Here is a 20,564-nt window from a genome sequence, read left to right as displayed (position 1 = left end):
CCTTTTCTTCAAATTCACTGAGCTTTGGAATAACCTCCCTGCTCCGCTGCGGAACCTAGACTCATTCCAATTATTCTGAAAGCATCTGAAAACCTGGCTTTTCTCCAAAACGTAAAGCTATCTATTTAAAATGTAAAGCTAGCTATCCTCTTCATAACTTCTAATTTCTTATTATGTCCTTCCCTTATTTATTGAATTACCTGTAAACCATGCCGAGCTCTTTCTTTATGGAGATGATGCAGTATACAAAGTTAAGGTTTAGTTTCGTTTAGTAATTGACCATGCCATTAAAAACTAATCAAGAAAAATTAAAAACAATTAAGCTTGTGCACAGAATTGTGGCGTCTAGCAATGCCTAAGTTGAGATGCCTTTTGGCACCTAACAACACCTAGCTGAAAAGTGGGAGTGGTTAAGGGGACAAAGAATAGGCGTGGTATGACAGACCATCGTTAGGCGTCTGTTTAGGTGCCAGTAAGATAAGGAAAACCCTGGCCTAATATACTGGTGCCCACCAATAGAACATCTAGCGGCGCATGATTCTGTAAATGGTGCCTAGTGGTTGATTGACAACCATGCCAAAAGGCACCTAGGAGTTAGGCGCTCTTCCCAGACTCCTGCACACCTTCAGTCACAAACAGCCTGGATACTTTTATAGGTATAATAGTTTTTATTAAATACAGATCTGAGCTTGTTACCTCACAGGCTTTGGTAAGGCAAAACTCTTTTTCAGGCCAAGATAAACAGTTTTTCTCTTAAACAGAGCTCATTCACAATGCTCAGAATAAGGTTGGCTTCGCTTAGCCAGCCATTCAACAAAGGTACATCACACCAAGGTTTCTTTCTCTCTCTCTCTCTCAGAAACCCTTTCTTTTAGGTCAGCACATCCCAAGGCTTTGTTCTAGCCTATGGCTAGGGAAACTGGGCTTTCTCCTCTCCTGCTGGGACCTCTTTCCTGAATGAATCAGTCTGACTAGAAATACTATTCTCCCTTGAGTTCCTGGCATACCTAGCATATGTGACACCCAGGGCCCATCATTTTTTGTCACTTCCCCCCCCCCATCTGTATGAAAAACATGATTTTTAGTAACAATCCACACATCACACAAGAGTGTATCTAGGAAAAGGCAGCATCTTACATACTGTAGTGAGCTGTACAACATCAATACGCCCATTGTAAAACTAAAGAAGCCAGACTAGTACAGATCAATCCTACACAGTCAATCCTAACAGAAAACCATGTCTTTTCGAACACAAAGAACACAGAAAACACCTTTGCCTAGTATGGAATATGTAATCACAAACTAACCCCTCCCCCTTTTACAAAACTGTAGTGAGGTTTTTAGCCACAGTGGTACCAGCTCAGATGCTCATAGAATTCTGAACATCAGAGCTGTTACCACCACAGCCAACGCTAAAAAATGCTCTATAGTTTTGGAAAAGGGTAGATAAAATAGAAATACATAGACAAAGGTTAAACTGAAGCACCATGAAGCTGTACTGTGCATATAATGCAATACCACACAAACAGCGATGCATCTCCCCTAAAGCAAAAAAAATAAATAATGGAATTTTTTTTCTACCTTGTCTTCTCTGATTTCTGCTTTCCTCATCTTGTCGCTCTTCCTTTCATCCACTGTCTACCCTCTCCTGCCCCTTCTATATGACATCTTCTCTCCTTCTATTCCCCTTCCAGAAACTTTATGCCTCCCCCTCCCATCTTTCCCTTCACCCCCATTGGTCTGGCATCCATCTTCTTCCCTTCCCTCTTCCAATGGTCTGGCAACTCTCTCCTCTCCTCTTCTTCCCTCTCCCACACCCCCATGGTCTGGCATTTCACTCTTTCCTCTCCATTCCCCCCACTTCCATCAGCATCGGCCCCCCTCTCTTTCCCTCTAACCCAATTCCATGCAGTATCTTTCCCCCTTACGTCTCTTTCCTTTTTTCCCTGCACACCAATTCCATCAGCATCCGCCCCCTTTCTCACCCTTCACCACCCTTCCATACCACCCTGAAGACCTTTCTCTCCCTCCATCACCCTGACCCCCTTTCTTATCCTTCACCATGCTTCCATACCACCCTGACCCCCTTTTTCTCCTTCCATCACCCTGCTATGCTCCTTTCTTTTTCCATCCAAATCAGCAAGGTCCCGCAATGACTGCGGCTGCTGGTCCACCCCCCTCCGATGTCACTTACCTCTTCTGGAGCAGAGGCAGTAGACACAATGCACTTCAGCGTGGCTGCCGACTCTGCTCTGGAATAAGTATGGTAGCCGTGCTGATGTGCCGTTTAGAGCGGGGTTGGGGGCAGGGCAGGGCCAGAGGTATCCAGTGTACTTGTGTGTCTAGGGGCCCTCGAAGAATTAATCCTGCCCTGCCTTTACCGTGGCTTTGTAAAAGGGGGCCTAAAAGACTTGACATGGAACTGTATTATGGCATGAAATGCCTGCTCTAAGAGTCATGGAATATGTGTGCAGTCAACACGACCATAGTGTTCCACAGCACACCCAGGATACTATAGATTGGAGGTCAGGGTCCACAGATTGGATTAGATTGGATTTATTATTTTGATATACTGCTTTTGATATAAGTATTAAGAAATGAACAATATAATAAATTACAGCAATTATTTAATAAACACATTAACTCCAGCAATAGAAAATACAATCTAATAAAACTACAGAGATACAACACAAATTGCTGAATTACTTGCAATCAAAGATTTATGGACCCGCAATATTGCTGAAACAAAAGAAAGCCTGGGATAGTCACGTGGGATCTCTTAGCGAGAGGAAGCGATAATGGTTACTGTGGATGGGCAGACTGGATGGGCCATTTGGCCTTTATCTGTCATCATGTTTCTGTGGTCTAGATTCACTAAGCCCACCAATCTTACCCGATCCGTGGGTGATCCGAGGCAGGCCGACTGATTCACCAACCATCTTCATGTAAATGAAGACACACCCCTTCAGAGACACACCCCTCACCGACAACACGGATCGCTGGAGATCCTAATGCATGCACAGACTATCTATTTTGCCTGTAGATGGTCTGCGCATGTGTTTGATGTCCGTTTTTAAAAAACTTTTTTTTTACTCATCCCGACTCTCCTGCTCTCTGCCGCCCTTCCCTGCAGTGCAAGACTGTAGTTTTAACCTGCAGGTTAAAACCACAGGCTCATGCTGCAGAGAAGGGTGGCAAGCAGGAGCAGAGAGTTTTATTCGGCAGCAGAATCACGGCAGAGAGCAGGGAGGGAGCAGAGAGCTTTTTGAGCAGGAAGCAGAACTGTCGGCAGAGCAGGATTGTGGCAGAGAGCAGGGAGGGAGCAGAGAGCTAAACGGAGCAGGGCAGAGAGCAGGGCTGGTAGAAGTTGACTAGGATTTCAGGGCGGCATGGAGCAGGAGAGTCGGCAGGGATGTGTGTGACTGGTCCTCAGCAGTCGCTTGTTTTGGGATCAGCCAGCCCATCGGTGTTCCTCATTTTTTTTAAAAAATGAATTGCTGCCTGCCTACATTTGCATGCCGTTCTCGCTCATTTGCATGCATGGATCGGATCGGTTGCGGGAGGGAGGTTAGTGAATCGGGTTGGGGTCACAAAGTGATCGCAAAATGGTCGGGACACGATCGGTGTCCTTAGTGAATCTAGCCCTATGTTTCTAGGATAAACCATTATGAAAGATGTCAACCAAAAAGTTCCAGAGAGTAGATCCAACATAGGGATAAGCTCCATTTTTTGGACCCATTGGCAGCTGCATGCATGAAGCGCTTCTGTCTTTGGTTACAGCAGGAGGTAGTGCGAAGTTACATAGTAACATAGTAGATGACGGCAGATAAAGACCCGAATGGTCCATCCAGTCTGCCCAACCTGATTCAATTTAAAATTTTTTTTTTTTTTTTTTTTCTTCTTAGCTATTTCTGGGCGAGAATCCAAAGCTTTACCCGGTACTGTGCTTGGGTTCCAACTGCCGAAATCTCTGTTAAGACTTACTCCAGCCCATCTACACCCTCCCAGCCATTGAAGCCCTCCCCTGCCCATCCTCCTCCAAACGGCCATACACAGACACAGACCGTACAAGTCTGCCCAGTAACTGGCCTAGTTCAATCTTTAATATTATTTTCTGATTCTAAATCTTCTGTGTTCATCCCACGCTTCTTTGAACGCAGTCACAGTTTTACTCTCCACCACCTCTCTCGGGAGCGCATTCCAGGCATCCACCACCCTCTCCGTAAAGTAGAATTTCCTAACATTGCCCCTGAAACTACCACCCCTCAACCTCAAATTATGTCCTCTGGTTTTACCATTTTCCTTTCTCTGGAAAAGATTTTGTTCTACGTTAATACCCTTTAAGTATTTGAACGTCTGAATCATATCTCCCCTGTCTCTCCTTTCCTCTAGGGTATACATATTCAGGGCTTCCAGTCTCTCCTCATATGTCTTCTGGTGCAAGCCTCCTATCATTTTCGTCGCCCTCCTCTGGACCGCCTCAAGTCTTCTTACGTCTTTCGCCAGATACGGTCTCCAAAACTGAACACAATACTCCAAGTGGGGCCTCACCAATGACCTGTACAGGGGCATCAACACCTTCTTTCTTCTACTAACTACGCCTCTCTTTATACAGCCCAGAATCCTTCTGGCAGCAGCCACTGCCTTGTCACACTGTTTTTTCGCCTTTAGATCTTCGGACACTATCACCCCAAGGTCCCTCTCCCCGTCCGTGCATATCAGCTTCTCTCCTCCCAGCATATACGGTTCCTTCCTATTATTAATCCCCAAATGCATTACTCTGCATTTCTTTGCATTGAATTTTAGTTGCCAGGCATTAGACCATTCCTCTAACTTTTGCAGATCCTTTTTCATATTTTCCACTCCTTCTTCGGTGTCTACTCTGTTACAAATCTTGGTATCATCTGCAAAAAGGCACACTTTTCCTTCTAACCCTTCAGCAATATCACTTACATACATATTGAACAGGATTGGCCCCAGCACCGAACCCTGAGGGACTCCACTAGTCACCTTTCCTTCCTTCGAGCGACTTCCATTAACCACCACCCTCTGGCGTCTGTCCGACAGCCAGTTTCTGACCCAGTTCACCACTTTGGGTCCTAACTTCAGCCCTTCAAGTTTGTTCAACAGCCTCCTATGAGGAACTGTATCAAAGGCTTTGCTGAAATCCAAATAAATTACATCTAGCATATGTCCTCGATCCAGCTCTCTGGTCACCCAATCAAAAAATTCAATCAGGTTCGTTTGGCACGATTTACCTTTTGTAAAGCCATGTTGCCTCGGATCCTGTAACCCATTAGATTCAAGGAAATACACTATCCTTTCTTTCAGCAACACTTCCATTATTTTTCCAACAACTGAAGTGAGGCTCACCGGCCTGTAGTTTCCTGCTTCATCCCTGTGACCACTTTTATGAATAGGGACCACATCCGCTCTCCTCCAATCCCCAGGAATCACTCCCGTCTCCAGAGATTTGTTAAACAAGTCTTTAATAGGACTCGCCAGAACCTCTCTGAGTTCCCTTAGTATCCTGGGATGGATCCCGTCTGGTCCCATCGCTTTGTCCACCTTCAGTTTTTCAAGTTGCTCATAAACACCCTCCTCCGTGAACGGCGCAGAATCTACTCCATTTTCTCGTGTAACTTTGCCGTACAATCTCGGTCCTTCTCCAGGATTTTCTTCTGTGAACACAGAACAGAAGTATTTGTTTAGCACATTTGCTTTCTCCTCATCACTCTCCACATATTTGTTCCCAGCATCTTTTAGCCTAGCAATTCCATTTTTTATCTTCCTCCTTTCACTAATATATCTGAAAAAATTTTTATCTCCCTTTTTTACATTTTTAGCCATTTGTTCTTCCGCCTGTGCCTTCGCCAAACGTATCTCTCTCTTGGCTTCTTTCAGTTTCACCCTGTAGTCTTTTCTGCTCTCCTCTTCTTGGGTTTTTTTATATTTCATGAACGCCAACTCTTTCGCCTTTATTTTCTCAGCCACTAGGTTGGAGAACCATATCGGCTTCCTTTTTCTTTTGTTTTTATTGATTTTCTTCACATAAAGGTCCGTAGCCATTTTTATCACTCCTTTCAGCTTAGACCACTGTCTTTCCACTTCTCTTATGTCCTCCCATCCTAACAGCTCTTTCTTCAGGTACTTTCCCATTGCATTAAAGTCCGTACGTTTGAAATCTAGGACTTTAAGTATCGTGCGGCCGCTCTCCACTTTAGCCGTTATATCAAACCAAACCGTTTGATGATCGCTACTTCCCAGGTGAGCACCCACTCGAACATTAGAGATACTCTCTCCATTTGTGAGGACCAGATCCAATATCGCTTTTTCCCTTGTGGGTTCCGTCACCATTTGTCTGAGCAGAGCCTCTTGAAAGGCATCCACAATCTCCCTACTTCTTTCCGATTCCGCAGACGGAACATTCCAGTCCGCATCCGGCAGGTTGAAATCTCCCAACAGCAGAACCTCCTCTTTCCTTCCAAACTTTTGGATATCCACAATCAGATCCTTATCAATTTGCTGCGATTGAGTCGGAGGTCTGTAGACTACACCCACGTAGATAGAAGTTCCATCTTCTCTTTTCAGAGCAATCCATATCGCTTCTTCCTCTCCCCAGGTCCCTTGCATTTCGGTCGCTTGGATATTGATCTTTACATAGAGAGCTACTCCTCCACCTTTATGACCATCTCTGTCCTTCCTAAAAATATTATATCCCGGTATGTTTGCATCCCATCCATGTGATTCACTGAACCATGTCTCTGTGATAGCAACAATATCACAGAGACATGGTTCAGTGAATCACATGGATGGGATGCAAACATACCGGGATATAATATTTTTAGGAAGGACAGAGATGGTCATAAAGGTGGAGGAGTAGCTCTCTATGTAAAGATCAATATCCAAGCGACCGAAATGCAAGGGACCTGGGGAGAGGAAGAAGCGATATGGATTGCTCTGAAAAGAGAAGATGGAACTTCTATCTACGTGGGTGTAGTCTACAGACCTCCGACTCAATCGCAGCAAATTGATAAGGATCTGATTGTGGATATCCAAAAGTTTGGAAGGAAAGAGGAGGTTCTGCTGTTGGGAGATTTCAACCTGCCGGATGCGGACTGGAATGTTCCGTCTGCGGAATCGGAAAGAAGTAGGGAGATTGTGGATGCCTTTCAAGAGGCTCTGCTCAGACAAATGGTGACGGAACCCACAAGGGAAAAAGCGATATTGGATCTGGTCCTCACAAATGGAGAGAGTATCTCTAATGTTCGAGTGGGTGCTCACCTGGGAAGTAGCGATCATCAAACGGTTTGGTTTGATATAACGGCTAAAGTGGAGAGCGGCCGCACGATACTTAAAGTCCTAGATTTCAAACGTACGGACTTTAATGCAATGGGAAAGTACCTGAAGAAAGAGCTGTTAGGATGGGAGGACATAAGAGAAGTGGAAAGACAGTGGTCTAAGCTGAAAGGAGTGATAAAAATGGCTACGGACCTTTATGTGAAGAAGTTATTTACCATGATGACTGAAAAGTGGAAAATACGAATTAATGAAGCCCAGGGGGGTCTGTGTTTAAGCCCAGCTGACAAGTTAGAATAAACTGTGAAAAAAAGTGCTTTACTCTCTTGTCTCATTAGGCTAATGACTTTTAAGTTAGTTCAGCAAAAGTGTGATTTCAGAGTGTGAGACTGTAAATGAAGTGCTAAAGATGTAGCTTTGAAAACATCTAATTTGCTGTCTTATTAAAACTTGTCAGATGAAATGTTAATACAAATTTGCTTTGATGTACACCCTGAATTATCCATTTTCTACATGTTATATTTTTTGTACTTACTAAAACTAATAAAAAAGTGTGAACTAAAAAAAAAAAAAAAAAAAACTTGTGCCGGATGGTTGTCGATTTAAGTGCCCATAAAAGACACCTGACTAGCATTTCTTATACCTGAGTAAAAGTACTCTAGAAATACTTCTGGAAAATATTATTTCAATATTTGCACAAAGCAGTGACCGCTAACATTTCACCATCATTACTGTGAATAATAGAATACAATAATTTTACAAGATGAATTTTATACAGGACTTAAAATCACTGAGGTATGATGCTTCAGTGAATTTGTGATCATTTGAATGGAGTGATAGCTAGAGATGCTAAGGATGGCCCATCCCAAAGATGGAGAGTGCCGGAGATTTTCTAGGGAGCTTCAGCCATGCCTAATTGGCAGATGTACATTCCCAAACTGACATATTCTATTCAATAAATAGAAAATAAAATTCCTTTTTTTTTTTTTTTTTTAACCTTTGTCATCTAGGCATTTCATTTTTCTAATCATGCTGATCCCAGGCTCTGGTTTCTGCTTTCCTCTGTCTTCTCTTAACTCTCTTGTCAGGGTCTCTTTGGCTCTCCATGTCCATCATCTATTTTCCCTCTGCATTGCTAACTGCTCTATCCAATATTTCCCCTGTGTCCCTGCCCCTATTCATCCACCGTGTTGAGCACTACCCTTTTCTTTGTCCCTATTCTTGACCTGTCCAGCATTGCCTTTCTGTATCCTTATCCCCTCTTACGCATCTAGCATCAAACCTCTGTGTCCCTGTCTCCATTATGTCCAGCATTGCCAGTGTCTGCATTCCCTCTATATGTCCAGCATTACCCTTCTGTGAACTAGACCTGCTTTAGAAGCATCTAAGTGCCACAAAGCTGCCCAAACCGACCAGATGACCACTGCATACATCAAGGTAAGACATCCCCACACTCCCCCAGTGCTCACTGACCCCCTTACATAACACAAAAATGAGACAAAAAAGGTGCATATCTGTATACAACAGCATCTGGTATGGGGAAGCCTAGGAGCACATCAAACATAGTAACATAGTAGATGACAGCAGATAAAGACCCGAATGGTCCATCCAGTCTGCCCAACCTGATTCAATTTAAATTTTTTAAAATGTTTTCTTCTTAGCTATTTCTGGGCAAGAATCGCAAAGCTCTACCCGGTACTGTGCTTGGGTTCCAACTGCCAAAATCTCCGTCAAAACCTACTCCAGCCCATCCTCCCTCAAATGGCCATATGCAGTCACAGACCGTGCAAGTCTGCCCAGTACTGGCCATAGTTCAATCTATATATATAAAATCGGAGGTATGTATGTGTGTATGTATGTGTGTATGTGCCGCGATCACGCAAAAACGGCTTGACCGATTTGAACGAAACTTGGTATGCAGATCCCTCACTACCTGGGATGATATGTTCTGGGGGTCTCGCGGCTCACCTGCACACGTGGGCGGAGCTACAAACATAAAATCAGATTTCACCCATTCATGTCAATGGAAAAAATGTACAAAGCTGTCATTCTCACAGTAATTCAAAAACGGCTTGACCGATTTGAACGAAACTTGGTATGCAGATCCCTCACTACCTAGGGTGATATGTTCTGGGGGTCTCGCGGCCCACCTGCACACATGGGCGGAGCTACAAACAGAAAATCATATTTCACCCATTCATGTCAATGGAAAAAATGTACACACCTGCCATTCTCACAGTAAATAATAAACGGCTTGACCGATTTGATCGAAACTTGGTATGCAGATCCCTCACTACCTGGGGTGATATGTTCTGGGGGGTCTCTTCACCCAAGAATTTATATGTTCTTGCTCCTGGAGGTGAAACTAAAAATGTTGTTTATAATCAAGTTTTGTGTTTGTTGTATTGTATTCATTTTGTCAAATATTTCACATTATAATTTTAATATTGTACTTTTTATAAAGCCTTAAAAATATAATTTCATTCACCACTATAAAGTATCTTTATTTGAATCCATTTACTGTGTTATTGCTATAATTAAATACCCATGCAACGCCGGGTCATCAGCTAGTATTTAATATTATTTTCTGATTCTAGATCCTCTGTGTTCATACCATGCTTCTTTGAACTCCGTCACCATTTTCCTCTTCGCCACCTCTCTCGGGAGCACATTCCAGGCATTCTCCGTAAAGTAGAATTTCCTAACATAGCTCTTGAATCTACCACCCCTCAACCTCAAATTATGTCCTTTGGTTTTACCATTTTCCTTTCTCTGGAAAATATTTTGTTCTATGTTAATACCCTTCAAGTATATGAATGTCTGAATCATATCTTCCCTCTCTCCTTTCCTCTAAGGTATATATATTCAGGGCTTCCAATCTCTCCTCACAAGTATTTTGGTGCAAACCTCCTACCATTTTTGTTGCCTTTCTCTGGTCCGCTTCCCACTCATATTTGGACATCCAGCAGTTGCCATTCGAAAATGATCATTGCTATTCCTCCGACTCTGGATGTTTAACTGGAAACTTCCAAGTTGGACTTTTTTTTTTTTTTCAAAATGCCCCCCGACACCTGTATTGCTTCAGCAAGTGTTTTTAACTTTTGATGTTATACTTAAATTAGAAAAAAAAATAAAAAAATAAAATGGAAATGCACATCCCTACTTATCTCTGACTATTTTTAAAACGTTGACTACTGAACCCTCAATGAAAAGTAATATAACAGGAAGAATCCATGTTCAATATAGTTCAAGGGAATAAAAGCAGCATAAAACCCTCAATTACCCTCTGGAGAGTTTAAGGCCCTCTTTTACTAAGCCACGGAAGAGGTTTCTACTCTGGGTCATGGTAAAAACCTCTACCGCAGCTTAGTAAAAATGAGGGGGGGGGGGGATGTGGGTAGAGCTTGATGCAGTCTCTGCTCCATTTTTTAAATGCTTTCTTAGCTAAAGAATTTAATGATGGTATATAGGGAACTGCAGGCTGATAAATCTGACTTCTGTAAACACTTTAAAATAAGAGAATAGTGAAGTTTCTGGAATTCAGTGGATTACAGGACATAAGGCAACATGGATTCGCAGGCAGGTCTTGTCAGACAAAATCTGATCAATTTCTTTGACTGGGCGGCCAGAGAATTAGATAGAGGGAGAGTGCTTGATGTGGTGTATTTAGATTTTAGCAAAGCCTAATAAATAAACTTGGTATGGGCCCTAAAGTGAAGGGGCAGGAACTGGTTGAGTGAATGGTGACAGAGGATAGTGGTCACTGGCAATTGCTCTGAGGAAAGTTATCGGTAGTGTCCCTCAAGGTTCTGTTCTTTTTAACATTTTTGTAAGTGACACTGTTGAAGGGCTCTCGGGTAAAATTTGCTGCTTTGCAGATGCTAACAAAATCTGCAATAGAGTGGACACCCCTGATGGTGTAGACAACATGAGGAAGGACCTAGTGAAGCTTGAGGAATGGTCCAGAATTTGGCAGCTAAGATTTAATGTTAAGAACTGGAAGGTCATGCATTTGGGCTGCAAAAACCTGTGGGAACAGTGCAGTATAGGGGGCAAAAAACTTTTGTCCACGAAAGAGAAGGGGGACTTGGGTGTGATAGTGATAGTGATAGTATGCGATGATCTTAATGTGGCCAAACAGGATGAAAAGGTAATGCTGAAAGCTAGAAAGATGCTTGGATGCATAAGGAGTGGAATAGCCAGTAGGAAAAAATGGTATTGATGCCCTTGTATAAGACTCTGGTGAGATTTCATTTAGAATATTGTGTACAATTCTGGAGACCATACTTTCAAAAAGATATAAACAGGATGGAGTCGGTCCAGAGGAAGGCTAATAAAATGGTGCATGAGCTTCATTATAAGGCGTATGGGGACAGACTTAAAGATCTTAATATGTACTTTGGAGAAAAGACTGGAGAGGGGAGATATGATAGAGATGTTTAAATGCACATGAGGTGAGTCTCCTTCAATTGAATGGAAATTCTGGAATGAGGGGCCATAGGATTAAGGTTAAAGGGGATATATTCAGAAGTAACCTCAGAAAATACTTTTTATCACAGAAAGGGTGGTGAATAATTGGAACAGCCTCCCAGTAGAGGTGGTGGAAACAAAAAGTATATCTGAATTCAAGAAAGCCTGGAAGAAGGGGATAACAGATGGCATGGTTAGGCAGAATAGATAGGCCATATGGTCTTTATCTGCCTTCATTTTTCTCTGTTTCTCTGTTTGTTTCTAAACAATATGATTTGAATCTGGTGTATATACTGCTGTTTACTTTTCAAAATCATATCTAACAGTGAGTCAGAGAAGTCTTGGAAGTGGAGGCCAAATGGGTCATCAACAAGAACAATTGTCATTCAAAGGAGTATGAAAAGAAACAGGGATAGTCATGCAATGGCTTTTTACAAAGCATTACGGAACAGCCAACTTTTAATGCTAATGCTTATTGCTGGGTTGCAATAAATTGTTTAATGTGTTTGAGAATGAATCTGATACAGAAGATGGGAGGGGGTGGGGGTGGAGTGGCAAGAATATTTCTGGAATTCATCAGGGATAAACCTAAGGGCCCACTCTTCCATATAAACCAAATGCTAACTTAACCAGGGACTCAAATGCTAACTTAACCAGGGACCCGCTGCATTGTGCAACAGCATAGGAGCAAAGGATATGTTTCCAATGCAGCTCTATGGAAGAACCGACAAGGAATCCAGAAGTAAGGGGCATAAGACTGAGTTTCCTTCTTTCGTGATTTTCATGTTTAGATTTGTTTGCTGCTCTTTGCAGCAAAGAGATCTTTTAAAAGAATAAGACACCAAAGGCCTCTTTTATCAAGCTGCGTTAGGGGTTTTTGCATCGCTGGACGCTGTGGTAAAAGCTCCAATGCTCATAAAATTCCTTTGAGCATCAGAGCTTTTACCGCAGCGGCCCCGCGATAAAAAAACAAAAACCTAACGCATCTTGATAAAAGTTTCAAGTTTCAAGTTTTTATTGATATTTGATGAATCACTTATTCAATTTGCTAAGCGATGTACAACTTTCTAAAAAACATGGTTGTAAAAACCAACAAAATAACTTCGGACTTACAAGTATAAATCAAACATGAGTCAGGGAGGAAAGGAGGGAAAAGTTACAATTCTTTCTTAGAGAGAATAAACAAAAAGGGGGAAAACGAAAGGGAGGGTAAAAAGTTAAAGACCTAAAACATTTGGTCGTATGTCTACAATTTAACTGTTGAAAGCGTCTTTAAAAAGATAGGTTTTTAAGGATTTTTTAAAGGAAGTAAGATCCTTTTCTTCTCTAAGTGTTTCGGAAAGAAATCAAAACATTTCTTTTCAAAAAACACGTCCTTACTTAATATTCCCCTCCCCAATCGCACATGCACTCTCCCAGCAAATAACACACTGGTCATCTCCTTGAACCTCATTTACGAAAAATATCCAAACTCCTAAATAAGCATCTCCCTTAGGTATCCATTTAACCTTCTCCTAAATAAGCATCTCCCTTAGGTATCCACTTAACTGATTCCTTCAAAGTTAGGTATCTTTCTTCAGTTGCCTATATTGTTTTCCCCACTGAACCTTGTAACTACTTGAACCCTGTCAAGTTATTCTATCGATAAATCCAGATATCTTATATTTGTATTTCTATACCACAACATGTAATTTACTTAAATCGTTGTAATGTAATTCTCTCGGTAATGTCCTGATCTCTTTTAACTGTAATCCGCTTAGAACCGCAAGGCACAGGCGGAATAGAAATCACAAATGTAATGTAATGTAATATATTGAGGTAATGAGTTCCACAATTGAGGGACCAAAAAGGACAATTTATAAAAAGGCACCTAGTTTAGGAGGGCAACTAGGTGCTCCCTTAAGCAGAGTCTTATAAAGACACATGGGCACCCAGCATAAGCAGCAGAAATCGCACCTACTTTGTAGGTGCAGACACTTAAAATGTCCACACCTAGACTTTGCAAATTTGGGCAGAAATTACTGCATTTTATAGTCTATGCACAGACTTGCAAACTCTACCCATATTCCACCCAAGTACATCTTGTTACCGTAAATATGGGATTCTCTCAGGTACTGTGACCTGGATTGGCTACTGTTGAAAGCAAGATACTGGGTTAGATGAACCACAGATCTGACCCAGTATGGATATTCTTATGTTTTCTAGCAAAGCGTGTGTACTCCAGTCGGTATTTTCCCAGAGCTCATTTGCATGTATAGAGAAAAGCTGTACACATGAAAAGAATTTATAAAATTACCTTCCACATAGCAGCCTACCCAAAGTATGCCATATCACCAGTTCTACAAAAGGCTATAAAAGAAGATAGTCTTATTGAACATGCCAAGTTTATTCAAAATTATAGCTACTTTTTCCTAGAGAAAACTAAAATGTGCAGCAGGACTGTGAATGATTATCAACCACTTCATAAGGAACAAAAGCTGTCGTTTCTCTTTGATGAAACAGCTGCACCGTTGTTTCAGGAACCCAGCAAGGTACACTAACAAGTACAAAATGATAGACACCATGTGGGCTAAACAGGCTTATTTTTTTCTGGTTTTTGCCCTGTTGAAAGCCTGAATTTATATTTTAGATTGTCTAAAGCAATCCATGGTACAAGCAACAGGGCAAGAACAGGACTAAATTGGTCTGTTTAAATCAGGGGTCTCAAAGTCCCTCCTTGAGGGCCGCAATCCAGTCGGGTTTTCAGGATTTCCCCAATGAATATGCATGAGATCTATGTGCATGCACTGCTTTAATGCATATTCATTGGGGAAATCCTGAAAATCTGACTGGATTGCGGCCCTCAAGGAATGACTTTGAGATCCCTAGTTTAAATGTATATGGGGGGTGTTAACAAGCCAACCTAGGTGCTTCTGTAGTTTGATTTTATAGCTAAAGAAGTAAGGAAAACATGTTTCACATATTTGCATTTTTAAAGTTGTCCCTTTGTCCGTGCTAGTAAATTTGTCAGCCTTGGTTTTAATCACTTGCCATGTTAAAGACTGAAACATGCACTTTGACAGAAAAACATATCTACATCAGACATTTTACTATGTGTAACTCCAACCTTTTACAAAAATGAATTGAAAGAAATTAGAAAAAAATTATAATACAATAATGTTCATTCTACATTGCTAGCACAATGTAACAGTATGTATTGAAGAAAATAAGAGTGGTTTGAAAAGTTTGGTAAAAACAAACAAGTTAACTAACAATTTCCATTGAGGGCTATACACTTACCCCCTCTTCAACGAAACCGCGCTAGCGGTTTTTAGCACAAAGAGCCACGCTGAGTGGCTCGCACTGCTCCCGACACTCAAAGGAACTCAATGAGCGTCGGGAGCAGCGCGGGCCATTCAGTGTGGCTCTCTGTGCTGAAAATCGCTAGCGTGGTTTCATAGAAGAGGGGGTTAGTCCAATGAGTTTCCAGCTTTTTCATAAGCTATTTTTCCTATGATACTAAAAAAATGGAAAGTCATAAGAGCATAAGAATAGCCTTACTGGGTCAGACCAATGGTCCATCAAGCCCAGTAACCTGTTCTCACGGTGGCCAATCCAGGTCACTAGTACCTGACCAAAACCCAAGGAGTAGCGATCCAAGGCAAGCAATGGCTTCCCCCATGTCTTTCTCAATAACAGACTATGGACTTTTCCTCCAGGAACTTGTCCTAATCTTTCTTAAAACTAGCTACACAATCCACTCTTACCACAACCTCTGGCAACCTCGAAGTGAAAATGATTTCCTTCTATTGGTTTTAAAAGTATTTCCCTGTAACTTCATTGAGTTTCCCTTAGTCTTTGTAATTTTTTATGGAGTAAAAAATCGATCCACTCGTACCTATTCTACTCCACTCAGGATTTTGTAGACTTCAATCATATCTCACCTCAGCCGTCTCTTTTCCAAGCTGAACAGCTCTTACCATTTTAGGCTATCCTCATATGAGAGGAGTTCCATCTCTTTTATCATCTTGGTCGCTCTTCTTTGAACCTTTTCTAATGCAACTATATCTTTTTTGAGATAAGGAGACCAGAATTGAACGCAATACTCCAGATGAGGTCACACCATGGAGTGATACAGGGGCATTATAACATTCTTAGTCTTGTTAACCATCCCTTTTTTAAATAATTCTTAGCATCCTATTTGTTTCTTGGCCGCCGCTACACATTGGGTGGGAGGTTTTATTGTATTGTCTACGATGATACCCAGATCCTTTTCTTGGGCGCTAATCCCCAAGGTGTACCCTAGCATCCAGTAACTGTGATTCAGGTTAATCTTCCCATTGTGCATCACTTTGCATTTGTCCACATTAAATTTCATCTGCCATTTGGACGCCCAGTCTTCCAATTTCCTAAGGTCCGCCTGCAATTTTTCTCAATCCGCATGCATTTTAACAACTTTGAACAGTTTAGTGTCATCTGCAAATTTAATCACCTCACTCATCATTCCAATTTACAAATCATTTATAAATAAGTTGAATAGCACTGGTCCTAGTACAGACCCCTGTGGCACTCCCCTGTTTACTCCTCCATTGAGAAAAATGACCATTTAACTCTACCCTGTGTTCTCTATCTGATAACCAATTCCTAATCCACAACTGAACTTTGCCACCTATCCCATGACACTTTAATTTTCTCAGGAGCCTCTCATGAGGAATTTGTAAAAAGCTTTCTGAAATTCTAGATATACTACATCTGCTGGCTCACTTTTATCCACACATTTATTCACACCTTCAAAGTCAAACAAATTGGTGAGGCAAAACCTCCCTTGGCTGAACCTATGTTGACTATCACAGTAAACCATTTGTCTACATGTTCTGTAATTTTATTTTTATAATGGTTTAAATTATTTTTCCCAGCTCACTGATTTGTAATTTCCTGCATCACCCCTAGAACCCTGCAATCTTCAAGTACTATAGATGATTTTAGCAATAGGATTACAGATCACTAACAGATCAACAATTTCATGCCTGAGTTCTTTCAATACCCTGGGATGTAAACCATATAGTTCAGATGATTTATCAGTTTTTATCTTTCATAAACTGCAAAAGATTGCAGAAAGAGCCAGACAGGCAAAAATATCTGGAAAAGTTAAGAGAGGCTGATCAAGCTGGGTTACTTTCTGGGAGAGGGGGGGGTGTTTGGAGTTGGGGGTGTGACAGGAAGGAGTGGGCATCCCTCCTGCTAATTGCAATGTCAGTGTTGTTAGGCAGGAGAGAGTGGGCCGATTTGGGGGGTACTTGTGTGTGGTCCCCTGCCGCAGCCAGCTCAGCTGATTGTAGCGGGAGTATTCCCCCCTCCCCCCCCGATCAGCTGAGCCAATAGAACTGCCCGAAGCCGTGGCTTTGGGTAGTTCTGCCGGCTCAGCTGACTGGGGCTTCCCTTGCCATGATCAACTCAGCCAGCCATGTCTAATTTTAGCATTTTGCTGGCCTACATTTCAGGCATCTGTCGCAGCCCTAGGGAAATGCATATGGTCACTTAAGCTCGCCCATGGCCACTTCTGGGTGAAACCATGCCCTTACCCAGCCTTTGACAAGCTTAAGTATCCCAAGGCGCCTTCCTGCGGCAAATGCCTACAGTTTAGATGGCCTGCCTCTGGTTTAAAAAACAAAAATGTGTGTCTTGATTGGCTACCAGATGGCCTACAATAGGGATGCCCATTTAGAGAATCAGTCCCATTGTGTCTACATAAAATGTTGAGTTCCAGAGTTATACCTTGATGAAAATAAATTAAAATTTAACTAGTGTAGGAATAGTAGCTGGATGGATTTGGATTTTAGGTTTAATTACTCATTTGTTTTAAAACTGTGCACAAGGTATGTTGCAGTTCAAATATTGTATTTATTTTTATATCCAAGTGAGTTTAGAATTAAAGTTGCAGCTAAGGCAATGGATGGTGAAGTGATTTGCCCAAGGTCACAGGGAGGGTCATTCAGAGAAGAAGGCTTTAAACTCTGACTTCCTTGGTTCTCAGCCTGCTGCTCTAACCACTAGGCAATGAGTCACGCGTCTTCAAAGTTCAAAAAATAAATAAAAATAAATCGTACAATCAAGTGTGAACCACAACCCACAAATAAAAACTGATTAGAGTTATAAATTTTGGAACAGTTTGAATAGACCATCGTGACAGTAACACACAAAAGTACCACTAATTCTCTCTTTTTTTTTTTTTTTTTGCTTCACAGGAATATTTATAGCCTTGTGATAACACACTAGGCTTTGGAACCCGATTCAACAGAAAGCACTGAAGAATGAATTCTTCCAATAAGTGGAATCCACAGAACTTGCAGTATTGTTTTGACTTTGTGAGTGGTGCCTGTCCTAAGAAAATTAGGTATCTAATCAGTCTTTCAGCACTGTATATGATTATGTTGGTAGCTATTATACTCACAATGGGGGGGAACTTGGTTGTGATCATTTCAATCTCCCATTTCAGACAGCTCCACTCCCCAACTAACTTCTTACTTCTCTCGCTGGCCACAACTGATTTTCTCCTTGGTTTCCTGGTAATGCCCTACAGTATGGTGAGATCGATTGATTCCTGTTGGTATTTTGGAGACAGGTTCTGTACGTTCCACACTTGCTGTGATATCATGCTCTGTACAACCTCAATTTTTCACCTCTGCTTTATTTCCGTTGACTGTTACTATGCGGTGTGTCAACCACTGCACTACATCTCAAAAATAACCATCCCCGTAATTGTGGGATTTTTATTCATTAGCTGGTCAATTCCGTGCTTCTTTGCTTTTGGCCTGGTTTTATCTGAATTGAATACAGATGGGATTCAGGATTATGTAGCTTCCACTTCCTGTATTGGTTTTTGTTCACTCATATTTAATAAAATGTGGGGAGTGCTGGCTTCATTAATAGCCTTCTTCATCCCAGGCACTGTGATGATAGGTATTTATATACACATATTTACTGTGGCAAGAAAGCAAGCCAGAAAAACAGAAAAGTTTCCAGCTGCTTCCTTATCCGAGACAAAAAAAGTATCAGTGAAAAAAGAAAGTAAAGCTGCCAAGACATTGAGTATTGTAATGGGGGTGTTTATCTTATGTTGGTTACCATTCTTTATCCTTACTATAACAGATCCTTTTATAAATTTCTCTACTCCTGAAGATCTTTATAATGCCTTCCTATGGTTGGGATACTTCAATTCTACGTTCAATCCCATCATCTATGGCTTGTTTTATCCCTGGTTTCGCAAAGCATTAAAATAATATTCACTGGATTGCTTTTTTCGCCAGACTCTTCTACTTTGAACCTTTTTGCAAAAAGTTAAGTAACAATTGTGCTTTGCTGTTCTAAGAAGATAGCAGTAGAAACGGCTGCCTGAAAGACATGGTGACATCTAAATTTACATTTGGCAATACAGTTATGGAGCCAGTTACCTGAGCAACTGTGAGGACTTGGTGATGTTGACTGCTTCAAGATTATGTTGAAAACATTTTTCTTTAGGGAAGTATATCAATGCTGATTTTCTAGCTATTTTTATTGATTTTGAAAAACATACATACAGAAAGTGCAATCAAATACAATAAACTAATCTCATAGAAGCACTTATATATAACAAATATTGATTAGAATAAACCTTCTATCTTATAATCCCTCCCGTCCTCCCTCCCTCCCTTTACTGTTATTCCAAATGAAGGGCTCCTTTTATTAAGCTGCGTTAGGGCATTAACGCGTGGAATACCACACGCTACAATGCCGTGTGCACTAGACGCTAACACCAGCATTGAGCTGGCGTTAGTTCTAGCCGCGTAGCGCAGGGTTAGCGTGCGCTAATCTGCTACGTGCGCTAAAAACGCTAGCGCACCTTAGTAAAAGGAGTCCTAAGTGTTTAGAAGTTTAATAAGTAATTGCTGTTTTAATGTATTTGTTTTAAATTACTGTATATACTTGAATATAAACTGAGCCAAATATAAACTGAGGTAACCCTTTTTCCTCCAAAAAAGGAGGAAAAAGATTGACTTGAATATAAACTGGAGGGGGGGGGTTATTAATAATTCAGTGCAATGCCCTGCAGCTCGCACCCCATCACTTCCTCCCCTGCCCTGCCAGGCTCTTTACCTGGCCCCCTCCCTCCTTTCCTAAGAACCTTTACCTCTCTCCCGCCTCTCTGGCATAACTTCTAAATTCCTATTGGTCCAGTGGTAGGCTGAGACAGGAGAGATCTCTCCCGCTTCCTGTCCCAGCCAACTCCGAGAACTTTTTACCTCCGTCCCGCCTCCCCAGCATACCTTTTAAATCCCTGGTGGTCAAGCAAGAATGATCTTTCTTCACTCCTGTCCCACAGAGAGCCGCTAGCTGAATAGCTGCCACAAGTTCTCGCAACAACCTCACAAGTTCCCTGCAGTCTTGCGGTTGCCATGAGAACTCATGGCAGCCATTCAGTTAGTGACTCTCTTTGGGGAAGGAGAGAAGAAAGATTGTTCCTGCTCTCCTCTGGACCACCAGGCATTTAAAAAGTATGCTGAGGAAGTGAGAGGGTGGTAAAAGTTCTTAGAGTCGGCCGAGATAAGAGGGATGCCTCCTGTACCAGCCCACCGCTGGACCACCAGGTCTTATGGCAGGCCCTGTGGAGGCCTGCAACAGGTCTGTGAGGGGGGCGCTGACCCAAATATAAACCGAGACCCCCATTTTTGGGGCCCCAAAATCTAATTTTATCTTAAAGTATATATGGTACGTATGTTTGTTGGAATCTGCCTAGAAATGTTGATAGAGTGAAATATAATTTTTTTAAAACAAATAAA

General features: G+C 41.7%; 1 protein-coding gene across 1 annotated transcript; it reads left to right on the top strand.

Annotated features, from left to right (window-relative positions):
* Positions 1–18,059: 18,059 nt before the first annotated feature.
* Positions 18,060–19,028, top strand: LOC117358126 (trace amine-associated receptor 4-like). The gene has a single exon (XM_033939683.1). It carries the CDS (start codon positions 18,060–18,062, stop codon positions 19,026–19,028), a length of 969 nt encoding a protein of 322 aa, XP_033795574.1.
* Positions 19,029–20,564: the final 1,536 nt, after the last annotated feature.

This window comes from Geotrypetes seraphini, chromosome 3 (assembly GCF_902459505.1).
Source record: "Geotrypetes seraphini chromosome 3, aGeoSer1.1, whole genome shotgun sequence".
In the NCBI taxonomy this organism is placed as follows: domain Eukaryota; kingdom Metazoa; phylum Chordata; class Amphibia; order Gymnophiona; family Dermophiidae; genus Geotrypetes; species Geotrypetes seraphini.
Note: the sequence above shows the minus strand (reverse complement) of the source record. Positions and strands in the feature narration are given on the sequence as shown.